This window comes from Salvia splendens, chromosome 10 (assembly GCF_004379255.2).
Source record: "Salvia splendens isolate huo1 chromosome 10, SspV2, whole genome shotgun sequence".
In the NCBI taxonomy this organism is placed as follows: Eukaryota; Viridiplantae; Streptophyta; class Magnoliopsida; order Lamiales; family Lamiaceae; genus Salvia; species Salvia splendens.
The window spans coordinates 1,307,171-1,323,555 of NC_056041.1; the positions used below are offsets into that span (position 1 = coordinate 1,307,171).

Below are 16,385 nucleotides of genomic sequence, written 5' to 3' on the forward strand. Positions count from 1 at the left end.
AAAATATAAAATCAGGATTTGATAAAATGGAAAATTTGGGAAATTTTGGAAGTTATGATTTTTGGATGAATGTGGTTACTATTTACTTAACCGAAATAAAATTTTGCGTCAAAAATTGGATAATAATTTCAAGGGCGGAGTTAGTGATTTAGACATTGAATATTAGTAATAAATAAAATGAAATAAAGTTTCACATAATGCATAACAAAATTGGAATATTAAAAACAAATTATTTCAAATACTTAAAATTTTACTAGTATCGCAAAACCCCAAATTCCATTTTCGTGAAATTTAGCTATACTCCCACCACTTTTTCCGGCGAGATAATTCCGGCAATCAAAGGCGGAAGCCGTCGCCGGCTGTGATGGCATTCTCATTCGCACCCGTGAAAGTCCCTTCTTGCCTCACCTGCAGAGCATCTCTCGCAACTTCATCCTCATCGCCGCCGTCGTCGCTCGCCTTCGACGCCGCCTACGTCAAACGCGCCGCCGATTTAGCCGACAAATCCGCCGGATTCACGGCGCCGCACCCCAACTATGGCTGCGTCATTGCCGCTAGCTCAGGTAATGGAGAAAAGGTTGTGGTCGGAGAAGGGTATTTGTATGCCCAGGGCACCTCTCCCCCGGAGGTCGAGGCGGCGGAGGCCGCCAGAGAACGCTGCCGTGGCGCCACCGCTTATCTCAACATGGAGCCCGATCATTGCCTCGGCGATCAGGCTGCTGTCTCTGCTTTGATTCAGGTGCCTTTGAATTGCAATGTTTTTAGTTTAATTTGTAGGAAATAATTTATTTCTTTTATGTGAATGATGGATTAGGATTTTTAATTAGAAAAGAGTTTTTTCGTTGTGTTTCAAAAAATATGATCGAATGCAGTGAATAGCTTAATGTGGCAATTGTAAAGCTATAAAGACCCAATTCGCTCGATTCCTATTGTATCCGGAAAATTATATAGTGAAATGTCAGGCTTGGTATCGTCCCCAGATGCAGTACATCGTATCGAACTAAGTAAACAATTTATGTGTTTGTTCATGTATATTCGTGATTACTTCTGTGATTAGTTCCTAACAGTCAATCTGTATTTAAGCTTTATACAATTATTTTTCAGTCTATATTGGTTCTTTGTTTTCTTAGTTAAACTATGTTTGATGATACTTCCATATTGATTCCTCTCTAAAAGCTCCCTATTACGGATTTTAGGCAGGAATTTCTAGAGTTGTCATTGGAATCAGACATCCTTTGCAGCATCTTCGGGGCAAAGCTATTCGTGTTTTTCGAAGCAAAGGACTGCTGGTTGATGTTCTTGGCGAGGATCTCCAGTGTAAAGCAATGGAGGTATGAGAACTTGATTAAAACTTCTTGATGTGTCGGTCTTTCTCGTTGAATTTTTCATTACCAAACTTGCCGTTTCGACTCTTTCGTGTAGGAAAGTTTGAAGTCATGTCTTCTTGTCAATGCCCCTTTACTATATAGAGCTGCTAGTCAAGTTCCATTTTCTGTTCTCAAATACGCAATGACCCTCGATGGTCAGTACATGGTAGTTGTTTTTCGCTTAGCCGATTCATAATCTTGTTAACTAGTTTCACACCAATTGAGAAAATAGTGATGTAGTATTGGTGCTATAGGAAAAATTGCTGCAAGTAGTGGACATGCATCATGGATAAGCTGCAAAAAGTCAAGAACCCGTGTTTTTGAACTACGGGGCAGGAGTGACGCTATTATCGTAGGAGGAAACACTGTGCGCCGAGATAGTATGATTCACAAATGGATGTTATTTTTTCATATACACTAGTCTTATTCTATTCTAATTGGATGTTGAAATGTAGATCCTCTACTCACAGCACGACATGGAGGCGGGCATTCACCTCAACGGATTGTAATGTCTAAATCTCTTGATCTCCCCGAGGTGGCAAACTTGTGGGATGTTACTGAGTTTTCCACCCTGGTTATGACACAAAGAGGAGCAAAGAGAAGCTTCCAGAAATTCCTCGCGTCAAAAGGCGTTGAAGTGGTTGAGTTTGAAATTTTGAACCCCAAAGTCGTTATGGATTACTTGTATGATCGTGGATGTCTTTCGGTTTTGTGGGAGTGTGGAGGTACATTAGCTGCTTCTGCTATTTCTTCGGGTATCATACACAAGGTATGTTTCGTCGGATCGTATATGTGGCCATTATTGTGATTAACAACGACCTAACGTCTTGTTGAGTATATGGACGTTGTCTATTTGTGCTTACTTATAGGGGTGATCAAAATATCCAAAAACCGAATATCTACCAAACCAAATTCAAAATTTGGTCCAGTTTTTTTGGATTTCGGTTCAGTTCAGTTTGGATATATAAAAACCAGAAAAAAATCGAAAACCTCAGCTTTTCTGGTTTTTGAATATTATTATGCAATTTCAGTTTCTTGGTTCAAATCAGTTTTTATAGTTCAGATTTTGGTTTTCAGGGTTCGGTTGTGAAACCTCAGCTTTTCTTCAAGGACTTGGTTGATTGATTTTTTTGAGATACAAAATGTTTAGTTGATGTGATTATAATAAGTTGTACACCTTATGTTGCTGCAGGTACATGCGTTCGTTGCCCCTAAAATTATTGGTGGGAAAAACGCACCATCTCCCGTGGGGGAACTCGGGATGGTGGAGATGTCTCAAGCTCTGGAACTGATCGATGTAAACTACGAGCAGGTTAAAAATAATACTGATATGCTGATATAGTAGTATTCGCACTTGATTTATTGAAAACCAACGTTGTTTAGCATCCAATCGCAGGTCGGTCCAGATATACTCGTGACCGGATTTCTCCAGCCGGTGCCTGACTTGTCGCCAGTGATCCCATCAGTTGACGAAGCTTCTGCAATTGATCCTACTGTTTCTCCATACGAGTCGAGCATCATTTTCTTTTACAAGACATGGGATCCTTATGGTGCCTTTTCAAACTTCTCTTTGCATCCGATTCGATTGCATGATGAAAGTGGAGAGTATTACCACTGGCCAAGTGTGGAGCATTATTACCAGGTCCTTTCGTGGTCCGATTTTGTGAATATTTCTTTCCCGTTCGTTTCTAAACTTCTTCACCGTGCAGGCTAATAAGTTCATGGGTTCAGAAGACCCTGCTGCGAAGACGTGTTTGAAGGAGATAAAAAGTGCGAGAAGTCCAGAGAAAGCAGCTCGTCTAGGAAGGCGAACACAGAGGCAACGGCCAGATTTGGTATTACTTCTACTCGACTGAGTTTATGAAAATTATATAGTAAAATAGCTGGCTATATCCGTAATTACTTTTGTGTTTTGTATGAAGATGAGTTCAACGCCTCAATTGATACGTGATGATATGCTACCCCGTTCCATGTTTTGTTTAGTGGAACATGGATATACTACTTTTGTCCTTCGGTAGTCATTTTCTTGAAGTTCTTGTTTTGTTACGAGCAGGTTAGGGCGGATTGGGACTCTGTGAAGATCGATGTAATGTATAGAGCGTTGAAGTGTAAGTTCACGACCTATCGTTACTTGAGTTCCATGCTGCTCTCGAGTGCTGGATCTGTTCTCGTTGAAGCTTCACCACACGACCTGTTCTGGGGAGGCGGACGGGACGGAGAAGGGCTGAACTATCTCGGGAGACTGCTGATGCAGCTGAGATCTGAGTTGCTGGCTGAGAATTCTGCTTCAAATGCAGACAACGAGAAAGAGGAAAACCAAGTTCAGAAATTGGCATGAAAATTGACTATTGACTTGTGTGAGATTTTCTCAATATGCTTTCGTGTCACGTCTCGTATTTTGCTATTACTCCCTACGTCCATCATTAAGTGACCAATTAGAATCGGCATGAATTTTAAGAAATGTGAAGGAATGCGAGTGGAATGAGTTATTATAGTGTGTTGTACGAGTCATTATGGTTACGCAATGTAAAATCTAGAAAAATAAAAACTACATAATTATAGCCTTAAGTATTTGATTTCTAAAGAAATGAATTTTTATTAAAAATTAATTTTTAACTATTGAAATTTTAAAAATGATAATAGCCGCATAATAGCTGTCATGCGGGTGGCCCGGAACCTGTCACGCAGGGACGTGACAGCAGCGCGATGCGTTGCGGCGCCCCGTCTCGTCCCCAGTTCGTCACCATCTCGTCACGAAACCCGTTCCGCCGGGACGTAATGCGGGACAGCTCGCCACGCGCCGCGGCGACGTGGCGCGCGCGTGACGCCCACTCGCCGGCCAGCGAGTGGGCGTCACGCTGACGCAATAATTATTTTTTTAAAAATCGAATTAAATAAAAAAATTTTAAAAAGTTAAACGGTAATGTTACCGTTTAAAAGAGCCATTTTCAAAAAAATTTAGTTTTTTTTTTTTATTTTTTATTCTATAAATACTCATAATTCACCCTCATTTCACACACAACTACACATCTATTCTTCCAAATTCATCTCCATTTCCTCTCCAATTTTCATCTAACATCTAATCACAAAATCTCCGGAGACGGAAACTCCGGTGGTGACGGCTCCGGCGCGTGGGATCTCAACGCGTTCGGCGACTGGGGGAGCATGTACAACACATTGGGTGGTTCCGGTTCGTCGATGCCGGGCACCCAGGGTTCGGGCACGCCGGGGGGTACCAACCACTCAATTTTGATGTTGATGCATAAGCCCGTCCCTCCGCCCCGCGGTATTCGCAGGGATTATCTCAGATTCGGGAGGATTATCCGGTTCAACCCACTCCGGAAGAAGGCCGAGGCGGGGGAGGAGGCCGAGGCGGGGGATGCTCCAGGGCGGAGGCGGAGGAGGAAAAGGAAGAGGAAGAGGAAGAGGATCTAGGCCGGCATCCGTACGGCCCCAAAGAAACGCTGGCGGTGTACAACGCCTGGATCAGCGTCTCGTACGATCCCATCGTCGGGAATCAACAACCCCGGAAGTGCTTCTGGGAAAAGGTCACCGAGGCCTACCACGAGATTAAGCCGAAAAAGACCCTCCGCCGCACATATAAGATGCTCCGCGCTCACTTTGACCGAGTCGATAGAGAGGTCAAACGATTCTACGGCATCTACAAGAATGAAGCGGCTCAGTACTAAAGCGGAGTCACGGGAGCCGACATTCTGAGGTCGGCTTTGCGGGTCTACTACGAAGACGCCGGCAAACAATTCAAATATGCCGATGTTTGGGAGGTCGTCAGGGACGAGGAAAGGTGGGCCGGCGGTGTGCGGTCCAGCTCGGGCTCGACCTCGAAGCGCACGAAGCACACGACGAGTGGCCAATACTCGTCTGGTGAGGGCGGTTCGGGCATCTGGCCACAAGAGTTTACCTCGCAGGAGGAGACGACCCCGGCAGATGATGTCGGGGGGTCCTCCCGTGGGTGCCGTCGGCCGAATCAAGCCAAGCGGGCTCGGGGGGACCCTCGAACTCACTTATGTCCATGTACATGACCGCCACAATGGCGGACACTTCCCGCTTTACGCCCACCCAATACGAAGCCTGGCTTAACGGAGTTCTGTTTATGGCGGCACAACTTGGTATCCCACCTCCGAGTGGCCTCAGGGCACCTCCACCGCCTTCGGGGGATGATTCGCCGGTAGAGTAGTTTTTTTATTTTCTATAAAATTGTATTTTAAATTATGTCATTTTTATTTTTTTAGGATTTTAATTATATCTCTTTTTATTTTTTAAAATTTTAAGCTGTATTTTTATTTTATGTTGTAATGTTATTTTATTTTTAATGAAATGTGTTTTTTATTAATTGAATTTGGTGGAAAAAAAGTAAAAAAATGAAATTGAATGAATAGTAATTTAAGGGGCGGAGAGTTGCAGGTTCCGTCCCTTAGTAAAGTGATGGAGTAAAAAAGTACAGTAGAACCCGCAAATAGTATTTTAAGGGACGTATAATGACATCGCTCAGGATATCCTTAAATGTGAATAAGATGGGAATATAATTATAAAAAAAAAGGAGAACACATAAGCATGACATGGCCATTATGACAAGGGAACACCATAACATGTCATCACATGGAAAGTTAAGTCGCCAATTTGCTGATTTACTAAAATAATTTCATATTAGATCATAATAATATCAATCAATAATTATTTTGAGAGCATCTGTAGCGGTGCTCCGCCCAAAATGATATCCAAACTTGTTCATAGAAAGCATTGACAAGTAACAAATTTAACTTAAAACAACACTCAATTAATTGGTAGATATATTATGGGATTACAAAGAAATGGATGACTAAGGAGACAAGGTGATCCCACCACCAATTTGATCATACAAAGCATCAACAACCTGTTCCAGCCAGCCTCCTGAATCTGGATTTGAAACTTGATCATTCCGCTTTCTTCCTTCACCACTGACATTGTTGTGTAAATGGATGAGATGTCACACTCTTCCTCCATATATCCCAAAATGCATTACTTATTTGGCGCATTATCTACTTTGACTGTTGAAACTATCGATTGATGCTTCATATTCTTCAATTTATGACTGCTTCGCAATCAATGTCAATCAATACATACATACATACATATATAAAAGGTGCATGGAATAAACATTTAGGGAAGTGATTTTTTTATTTTTTATTTTTAAATTGGAGGGATGTGGAAATGAAAAGGTTTTCAAAAGAAATTTAATATACATTTTATAAAAAATTGCAAGTTAAATATAAAAAGGTTTAATATTTGATAAAGACACGTGCGTGAAAATGCTGCTAATCAATCATCTATCAATAAATCGAGAAAAGATGATTAAGAAGAATTTTATTCTCCTATAAAAGCTTTTAGATGAAACAATAAAAATGCATAATCAATTTTATTGTTTCATCTAGGAGATGGTAGCTTGAAGGAGGCGAGGATGTGACATGAAGGTTGGGTCAAGATGTGAAACTCAAGATTGTGGAAAGAGAAGTAAAAGTTGGGGAAAAAAAGGCAAAGAGAGAAATGGTATAAGTATAAACCGGATGAAGAAGAATTGAAATGGATGGATGTCTATCATTTGTTCTAGTTGTTGTTGCTACTAGAGCATCTCCAACGGAGAGGCTAAATAGAAAGGTAAAGAGAAATAACTATCATATTTACCTTTTTTTTTTATCAAATTTCATGCTATACCTTATGAAAAATATCTTTACCTCTTTTTGACAGAAAAGGTAAAAAGTTAGTTAATTTGTTTGCCTTTTAATTTCCCTTCTTTCCTTGGAGTCCATTACTTTTCAAGGAGGTATAATAACCTTTTTGAGAAGGTAAATGAAAAATATATCTTCTCAATATACCTTTCTTCATTGGAGATACTCTTAGGGTGTCCACTATAAGGTGGACACGCCCAATAGCCCCGCCCCAGTTTTTGTCCATAGCCCCAATTTTGTTGTCCATAGCTCCAAAATTCTATTTCCGCCACTATAGTGGACAACTCCAATAGCCTCCAAATTTTATAATCAATTTTCATTTTTAAATATTTTTTAATTTCAATCAAGTGTAATTTAAATAATCGCAGTATAAATAACTAGAATACGAGGTAATTAAGCCAGAATATTCGTTGTATTGCAAACCGGTAAAATTATACAACGAATAATTAAAATAAAATACTACTACAAAACTCCGGCACCGTCTACTCGGTGTCGGAGCCGCATATCCGCCAAATCCCGACGACTGAGAAGCATATCCGCCAATACCCGATGGCGGCGAATGATGGGCCGACGGCTGAGATGGATTGCTGTCATATCCCGATTCCTCAGTGTCGGGTGATTCGTCGTCTCCTCGGTGCATTTTGTAGAGAGTGTTTTTGTAGAAAGTAGGTGTATGAATTTTGTGAAAATGAGAGTGGGGGAGGAGGGGGAGTGGTATTTATAGATGAAAAAAACGAAAAAAAAAAATCAAAAAATGCGGCTATAGCCGCGGCAGATATCCGCCACTATAATAGCCGCGGCTATAGCCGCGCCTATACACCCACCGCCGCGTCCTCGCCCCACTCGCGGCGAAGCCTCGTCCGCCGCCCTCCCCCCCACCAGCCGCGTCCACCCTCGCGGCAGACACCCCCTCCACTATAATAGCCGCGCCTACCGCCCCCTTCGCGGCGTCCGCCGCGTCCACTCCATAGTGGACGCTCTTACACACATATTTAATACCCTATTTTTTGTGGGGATAATTTATTTTTCTCTATTTTTTTATTAAGCTTCTTACTTGCAACTAACGATCATCCCTATGAAATGAACTAGGAGGCATAAAAGCAAGAGTCAATATATGAAAACAGACAACTAGATTGTAACAAGTCTTCGTAACATGAATCCAGAAACATTACGATAAAACGACATCCATTATCGAATCTCACACGAACAGCCCTCTCCAGCAAGAAAAATTCAAGGAAGTCGTGCATAAAACATAAACGGGACCAGCCAGTGCAGATAGGCTGACTGCGTCACCCAAGTTACTCTTCTTCCTCGGCTTCCTCTAGCCACTTCACAAATGGCTCCAGCGACTTCACGAATGTTTGCCTAGGAACACCAAGAAAACAACAATAATGAATAAGAAATTGCACAACCAAGTAGACCCAATGATTTCGTTTGTTCCTCCACAGAACTAGAAAACGCAGCCTACCTGCCCTTACTGATGGTTCCTTTGCGGAACCAGTGAAGAATTGTATCTTCTGCAAGAACATCCTGATCATAAAGTGATCTTATTATTTCAGGAAATAGCTTCATCAGTTTAGCATCTTCATAGCACTGGACCTGAACTTTGTAAATAAGTTCGAGCTCGAGCTTTCCTGAGGTGCAGAAGGCACTCAGCAGTGCAGCCCATGTTTTCACCTGAAAACAGAATCATAAATATTCAGCAGCAGACATCATAAGAAAATTGAAACATATAACGATTTTGCATACAACATTAATAGCATTCGGACCATACCTGACGCAGAGCAGAATTAGCATTTTGCTGCTGGTTTTTCCCAGACCATTGCACCGCGTCCATGAGGACATCCCAGAGAATCCGCACAACCTCAATGTCCGGAAATTTAGCATCTTTCACGTGTTGTTTAACTGTTTCTATGACCTCAGCTACATCAGCTGCTTCACTTATCTGATTTGTTATCGCAGTTTTCATCTCCTTAAGCTTGACCTCAAACAGCTTCTTGTCATTGTACTCAACCAACAGTAGAAGCCCTTCCTTGCTGAGAAACGAAGATATCAAAGATAACTCAGAATCATTTAAAGATAGCTGAAATTCAATACATATTTCCAGAAGGGCGGAAGGAGGTTACTTACGTAAAATGTTCAGAGAGAGCTTCAGGCGTCCGCTTTGCAGACGGGAAAAAGCCCATTAGGCTGTCCTCGATTTTAGCCCGCTTCAGAATTGCAATGAGGTCATCAAGACTATTGTCAACCAGATATTCCTTGAAGAAATCAGTGATGAATGAGAGAACTAGCCCTTTCTCAATGAGGTTATCCTTGAGCAATGGCTGGAAGACGGTCTCTGGGGGGAGACCAGACAACTTCTGGGAAAAAGCAAGTGCAGTGAAAATAGCGAGCTTCTTCCTTTCATCCTGCTCGAATAGTTCCAAAGATTGCAAGAACTTTTGCATGACATTTTCAAGACTCTTTATGAGAAAAGGCCTTCTCCTCAAAAGCTTCTGTATATATATCACTGACGGCAAAATCACTTCACGACTTGGTTCACAGTCAAATATAGAGTATGGATGACGCTCCCCCTCATCGAGCTTGATAGTGCCAGGTTGTGTACGGGTGCCCCTGAATACAACCTGCATTCACAAAATCATTAGTTCCCCCCACAAAACATAGAAACCAGTCAAAGCCACTTAAGAGTTTTGCAAACTCGTCATCAAAACCAATCAACATTACATTATTCATCAATTTTCGAAAATCCAAAATAACTCTCAACTAACAAGTTTGTAGTAAATAATGAGTGAAACACACAAAACAATCTTATATATCAAATAAGTAATTCAAATCAAAATCTAAGCATTTACAAAGCTATAATTCAAATCAAAATCTAAGCAGTAAAAGATACTCCAAGTAATGGCCAAATGTTTTTCAAGTAAATCAAGACTGCATATATGCATATGAGAAGTTAACTCGCATGACATGTACTGATAAATCAATTTTTTACTCATCATTCAGAGAAAAGAAATCATGCACCACTATTCAATCCCTAAACCCTCAAAATTAGAAAACAACATAGGGAGCAGAGAAAGGCTTAAGAAACCAACCTCAAAGAAGGTATCTCCGTATCTTGAGAAATTAAGGTCTGAAGATTCAATGCACCTTGCAATAAGTTCCTGCATCCACAACAGACATTTCCATCGATTATCACTCAAACATCAAGTTACCAAATCATGCAAATTATGACACTTGGCAAAACAATAAACATAGTAGTAGATCCCAAAGAAGACAAACAAGGGTTGAGCTGAAAGAGAAATAATTGACAGTGACAACACAAGTACCAGATCACCAGCATTATCCAAATAAATCTGGACCACTGCATCCGAGAATGCTGCAGGGTCCAGAGGCGCGGCGATATTCCGTTTGCGGGTCTTAATCCGCGTACCACTGAAATAAATAATTCAGCAACGCCACTCGTCAAAACATAATATGCAGATAAAGATTCTCAGTGATGAGCTCGGCTAAAAAGTAAAAAAAACAAGATTCGAGCTGCTTAAGTGCTCAAAAAGAAGAAACTTTGCCTTGTATCCAAAAATATTTTGAAAAATAATTAACCGTAAATGAAAAGAATCTGCCTAAAACAGCTAAATTGTGTACTAGCTAATGATGTTGTTCAAAAACTTACCCGAGAGTGGGTTTCTCCTTCGAGCTGCATGCCAAGAAAAACACAAATAATTAGCAAATCCGTCGATTAAAATTATGATCAAAACTAAAACATAAAAAAAAGCCCTAGTCAAGATCCTGAATCACCTAAATTCAAAAAATTAACAAAGAAGCGCAAGAAAACCCTTCTGCAAAGTAAATAGTCTGAGCCGAAATCGTAGTACAGAAAAAAAAAATCCAGAAAAAACGAATCTATTGGCGATTACAAATCCAAAAAAATGGCAGATCTGAATAAAAAACACACACACACACTGAACGACGAGAAGGTGATAAAAAGATAGGATCTTGGAGGGATTATTACCTCATAAACCGATATTAAGAGAATCAAATAGAGGGCAGGGCTCTCGCGAAGCAAAGAGAGAGGTGTAGAGATTAGAGAGAGGATGAAGAGAAGTGATGCAAATCCGAATTGAGAAATGGGTTGAGCGGCACAAGGAAAACAATATTTATACCGGAAATGAAAATGAGAAATACTGTAATTATAGAAAAGTACAAGTCGTTCAGCACACAGCACAAGTGACTATACGGTGGAAGGACTATTTGCTTAGCCATCCACAATAGGAATAGCCCAGCAATAGCCCAGCCATAGCCCAGCCACTGCCACATCAGCAGTACTAAAAATCCTCCTGCCACATCATTAAAACAAGCAAATAGCCTAGCAATAGCCTAGCAATAGCCCAGCCATAGCCTAGCCACTAATATCCACATCACTATTAACAAATATATACAAAATGAAATAATTAACAATCACACAATATGCGAAATTTAATTTACGAGACATATACGGGAAAAGTTTAATAATACTATTAAAATTTAAAAAAAATTTATTTTTTCGAAATTTTTTTTTTATTTTTTCGTGCTAGGCGGTGCGCGGGGCGATCCGGGCGCTGCAATAGCGCCGAACGGACCGCCCAGCGCACCGCCCAGCGCCACGCGACCGCTCAGCGCTGCGCGGTTTCTCTCTCCAATCGCTCGCTGGGCGGCTGCAATAGATCGCCCAGCGAACCGCCCAGCGCCGGCGCTCGGCTGGGCGGTCGCTGGGTGCCTATTGTGGATGGCCTTATAGTGGTTGGTGGGCTCCACACTGGAAAAGATTAAAAGAGTTTACTTATTGGTGAAAATAGTGTAGCTTTAATTAATAACATTAAAAATAAATCCAAATCAGCTCTAAGATATTTTCGAAGCGTCTGATCTGGAAAATGGGCTTCATTTGCCCATAAAAGCCCATGTATTAGGCTTAGCCCATTGAGTTGTACTCAATTTTGTTTTAAAATAAGCCTCTGATCATACACGTGCGTGCGTGCGCGCGGGGTCAAACCCGATTTGCGTCCGTGCTTTCCCTGGCTAGAAGGGAAGGGCGACGCGAGTGTGTTGCTGAAACGTCGGTTCTAGTTAGGCAGCGTGTGAGGGGTGGAGGATGGGATGTGCAACATAGGAGACTTCATTCCTAAAACACTTGAAGAAAAGTAGTAGTACTATAAGCCTTGTGCTATCTTTATGTATTTGTTTTATTCTATAGCAAATTTAAACCTATATTAGACTATGTGGTGCGCGCATAAGAATGTTTGTCATTTCTAAGTCAAAAGGTATAAATCTAATGCTATTTATATGTACTATTCAATTCTATGGCAAATGTTATAAACCTATAGTTTAGTGACTAATTCCTTGTTGATTTATAAGCACATCCAAAGAGAGGCAAATGACCAAGGATTTTGGATACATTGGTTGTGTCTTGATAGTTACTATAATGTTAGATAGCCCTCAAAACATGGTAGGATTGATAGGTTATTTATGTAGTACTATTAAAACTCTTAACAAAATCAATTACAACATCAAGTTAAATCAAAGGTGAATTATTGCACTCAAATGAAGAAGACCACTTAAGTATAATAAATTAAATAAAAGAGGCAAAAGAAGGTTTTGATTGAGTGAGTGAGGCTATTGATCAAACAGGTGGTGTGCAAAACAGACTACTGTAGAAACAAAGGAACCGATCAATCAAGATTCCTCTCGAAGGGACTCCGACGAGGTGTTGTGAAAGCCGTCGGCGCGTGGTGGGTCTTGGTGTTGTTGGGCGTTAATGATCTGGTCCATGTCCCTCATTCTTGTGAACATAACATTTGTAACCAGCACTGATGCAAATTCAAAGAGATGCAGTAGATCAATTAAGATGAGAGGGAGAGTAGAGGTGGTGAGGAATGTGAGTATTACCGGCGGCAGTTCCGAAGGTCCACAGCCATAAGATCTTCAGTCCTGGACTCTTGTCTCTCCACATATCTCTCCCCTCTCTCTTGCTTGTGTTGTGCAGCTAATTTCTGAAACACAATGTGATTACTAGCACTAGTTTTTAATGTTTATTGGACAGTCCACCAAACGAACTTGGGCTACCTCTAAGGCCCATTATCACCCAATTTTGTTCAACTCTAATACAACATTTTTTTTTTAATATATTGAACAAGCCTCTAAAAGTGAGTATCATTTGTTTATGTTTTAGTAATAGTATTTTAGAAAATGAGTAAAGGCCAAAATTGATCCTTATTTTACGATTTTTGTCATAACGGTCAACTGCTGTTTAGCCGATTTCGACCAAGTTAAGCATTTTTATTAGATTTTTTAATTAAAAAAATATTATTCTAAAAAAATTTACAAAAACATCAAAAACTTTCTCCCATGCTGCTGACTCCCGCAATGGAAGATCGCCGCCAATATACCGCCCCAAATTCGCAAGTCAATAGCTACTCAGCCGCCGCCGGTCCACCGCCGGCCATCACCGATTATCCTTACAGAACATAAATATAATCCCCACTCATCTATATCACTTACAACCACCACACGAATCAATCCACCATAGAAGTAAGTCGTAAGCTCAAATGGTAGCATCCAAAGCCATGCTTAACCCCGCATTTGAACTCGCCGACGAAGCAGCTCCCATCGCCGCAAGTCTGAGCTCCAACACCATGGCTCTGCCTATTGCACCACTCTACAGCATACGAATCCTCTGTGTAAAACTTATACACTCCATAGCCATGGCGATACTGCCCTCTGTACCTGCTCCCTCTCGCCCAGCTCGCGATCCCATACTCGTCGTATTTCCCATCGATCCAATCCCCTTCATACCTCTCATTCACAAAGTAATTGTACACACCGCTCCCGTTACATGTCCCCTTATGAAACTCCTCTTCGTAGAAATCGCCATTGCTGTAAAACCCCACATCTTCCGAACAATCTTCCTACTCTCCAATTCCTCCAATTCTGCCTCGCCGATGAACCATTGCGCAGGCTTTGAGTGAGTTCTCAAAGCGAAACGCAAAAACCCTAACCTCTTCCCATACTCATCGCAGATTTGCTTGAAGAAATTGACATTCCTGCTAACTAAACCCTTGTTTCTCGAGAGCAAAAACACGAAAACCGCAACAAAACTTAAAGTTGAGAGCAGATTCTCCGAACTGGCTAAATCGTCCGAAGTGAAGAAAACGAAGAGCGTACAAAGGATGAGGAGGAAGACGGCAGCCTGATACGAGCATTTAGTTGTTTAATTTGTCGAGATATTTTAGGGATTATCTTATCTTTTTTATATCCACACATATTTATAATATGTGTGGAGTCTTCCATAATATTCAATCAATCAATATATGAAATCATTTATTTGGCCCAATTAATTGTGCAACAAGAAACCTCTCTATCACTGCCGACGAGAATCTCTCTCGCACTCAGCACCCCCTTTGCCGGAAGTAATCGCCGACCCAAACCTCTTGGGCTCTCGACGACTTCGGCCTGTGTTTCTTGATTGTGTGGAATTCGAACGTTAAGGATGACTATCCTTAACAACTGGTGCTTTCATCCCGAGCTCATCCTCCATCTTCTTCATCCATAACCCAAATCTCATCAACCAAAAAATATATATATATCTTCTTCACCAAAAAAAAAAGTACCACCGATCACCTCCCACTGCCGAGCTTCACCGTCGCCATTCAACATCATCATGTCACGCAACTACATCGGATTGGGGCGTTATGAACAACTGTTCGATCAATTGGATACCGCTTTCTCCATGTTGGAATCACGTTGGGAAGCAATCGATCGACGTGTGACAAAATGACAGACATCAAAAGCAGCGTATCGACGTTACTCTTCCAACTACGATGCTGATCCCTATCAGCAACCTACTCGTTTTCGCCCCTGCCACGAACAGCCTCCCGGCTGGCCGCCACCGCAACGCTCACCCCCAAGTTGCTGGCCCGCACAGCGGCGTCGGCACGCCTACGAGAAGCAGCAGCAGACACACGCCTATAGGCAGCAACACGAACTTGTTGCTGCACATATGGAGCCCCTCAATCGGTTTAGCAATTCCCAACCTCGACATCAATCAAATCCAACACCAGTCTTTGAGCATTCGTCGTACACCTGCACGCTTTCAGACGCGGCGCAGCAAAATCCCGAAGCCGAATACTATGTGAGGCAATCTAACTACCTGCCCCTTCATCTGCCATATACGGACTCATATGGGCAGCCACGAAATTCATCTGCCCGGTATAATTTGTGGCAGCCAGGGTTCCCTCTCCCTGACCGAACGCTGCATCCACCGACACCGCGATTGCCTTCCTACCGGAGTTCAGCCCCGCCATGTACAGCCTCGGCGGATTCCCCGGAAGCCACAACCCAGAGCCGATCCTGCCACGAGCAGCCCACTGTTGTGCTGCAGTCGCTGCTCAGTCCGACAAGTCTCCAACGCTCAGCAATACCACCGATGGCCTCTGCTGCTGTCCCACCTCCTTCCTCGCATCTACCAAGCACCCGTCCGACTACGCAGCTTGTTTCTTGTGAAGAGATGCACTTGGGAGTTGAAGGTGATTTACAAGTGTTAAATCAAGGGGACTTGCGGCTCAACGGGATGAAATTAGTAGATGTAGAATGGTGCTATGAAACCGAATTGATTCCCAGCCACCATTCTTCAAGCCTTGATCAAGTATTGGATGCTCGTTACAAAGTGGAAAAAAAATAATTCCTTGAACCGGATGGGTAGTTTTCTTGATAAGGTTGATAAATCAAAATCATCTCTATTAGATGATGATTATGACAATAAGGTCACTTTTGATGATGGTGAGTTAATAGAGATGAGCATTAATTTGTGAAGGTGAGCGATGATGTGGATTTGAATTTGGAGAGAGAGGGAGATTCATCGTCATCACCATCATGTGTTGATAATAGTTCACAACAAAGGGGTTGGGGTTCAGATGATGAAGATGACGTTGATGGGGTAGATGTTTCGTCCCAACAACATAATTTGGTACAACCGATGACTATGGAGCTCGAGAGCTGCGAAATCGGATGTCTTCCAACGATATCTGAGGACTCTGTAACTCCTAAGATGATTGAAAATTTGAGGCTTCATAAAATTGATCACACGATTAGGTTCAAGGATGTGATGGATGGAATCCAGAGATTCTACAAGAGCTATACAAAAGAAATGATAAAACAGGACATCTTGAATTACCGGGCATCACATGCTGCTATTTGTTTCTTGCAATTGAAGGAACCTAAGCCATTCACATCAGGCAAAACAAGGGCTGACTTTGTTTTGCCGAGA

The 16,385-nt window shown here is 41.8% G+C and overlaps 2 protein-coding genes, 1 long non-coding RNA gene and 1 pseudogene across 3 annotated transcripts; 1 reads left to right on the forward strand and 3 right to left on the reverse strand.

Annotated features, from left to right (window-relative positions):
• Positions 1-85: 85 nt before the first annotated feature.
• LOC121750374 (riboflavin biosynthesis protein PYRR, chloroplastic-like) lies at positions 86-3,951 on the forward strand. Its single transcript, XM_042144897.1, has 10 exons — positions 86-197; positions 267-739; positions 1,197-1,331; positions 1,423-1,522; positions 1,622-1,747; positions 1,823-2,136; positions 2,560-2,679; positions 2,764-3,009; positions 3,077-3,202; positions 3,421-3,951. Exons 2-10 carry the CDS (start codon positions 365-367, stop codon positions 3,703-3,705), a joined length of 1,827 nt encoding a protein of 608 aa, XP_042000831.1. The 5' UTR covers positions 86-197; positions 267-364; the 3' UTR covers positions 3,706-3,951.
• A 4,252-nt stretch (positions 3,952-8,203) lies between these two features.
• LOC121752341 (basic leucine zipper and W2 domain-containing protein 2-like) lies at positions 8,204-11,250 on the reverse strand. Its single transcript, XM_042147350.1, has 8 exons — positions 11,100-11,250; positions 10,761-10,784; positions 10,417-10,522; positions 10,183-10,251; positions 9,221-9,714; positions 8,865-9,126; positions 8,559-8,767; positions 8,204-8,455 (listed from the first exon to the last, which is right to left on the reverse strand). The coding sequence occupies exons 1-8, from the start codon at positions 11,102-11,104 to the stop codon at positions 8,389-8,391; spliced, it is 1,236 nt and encodes a 411-aa protein (XP_042003284.1). The 5' UTR covers positions 11,105-11,250; the 3' UTR covers positions 8,204-8,388.
• Positions 11,251-12,567: 1,317 nt separating this feature from the next.
• Positions 12,568-13,116, reverse strand: LOC121751113. The gene is made up of 2 exons (XR_006039997.1): positions 13,010-13,116; positions 12,568-12,930 (listed from the first exon to the last, which is right to left on the reverse strand). It is a non-coding gene; the product is annotated as an uncharacterized LOC121751113 (long non-coding RNA).
• Positions 13,117-13,378: 262 nt separating this feature from the next.
• LOC121751753 lies at positions 13,379-14,324 on the reverse strand (annotated as a pseudogene).
• Between the last annotated feature and the right edge of the window lie 2,061 nt (positions 14,325-16,385).

Bases quoted from the DNA above. Each gene is read 5' to 3' on its own strand.
- LOC121752341 (XM_042147350.1), bottom strand. The intron at 9,715-10,182 runs GTTGGTTTCTTA...TTGTGAATGCAG, and splicing joins ACGGAGATACCTTCTTTGAG to GTTGTATTCAGGGGCACCCG. The intron at 9,127-9,220 runs GTAAGTAACCTC...TTCGTTTCTCAG, and splicing joins GCTCTCTCTGAACATTTTAC to CAAGGAAGGGCTTCTACTGT.
- LOC121750374 (XM_042144897.1), top strand. From the start codon at position 365: ATGGCATTCTCATTCGCACCCGTGAAAGTCCCTTCTTGCCTCACCTGC. The intron at 2,680-2,763 runs GTTAAAAATAAT...ATCCAATCGCAG, and splicing joins TCGATGTAAACTACGAGCAG to GTCGGTCCAGATATACTCGT. The intron at 3,010-3,076 runs GTCCTTTCGTGG...TTCACCGTGCAG, and splicing joins GTGTGGAGCATTATTACCAG to GCTAATAAGTTCATGGGTTC.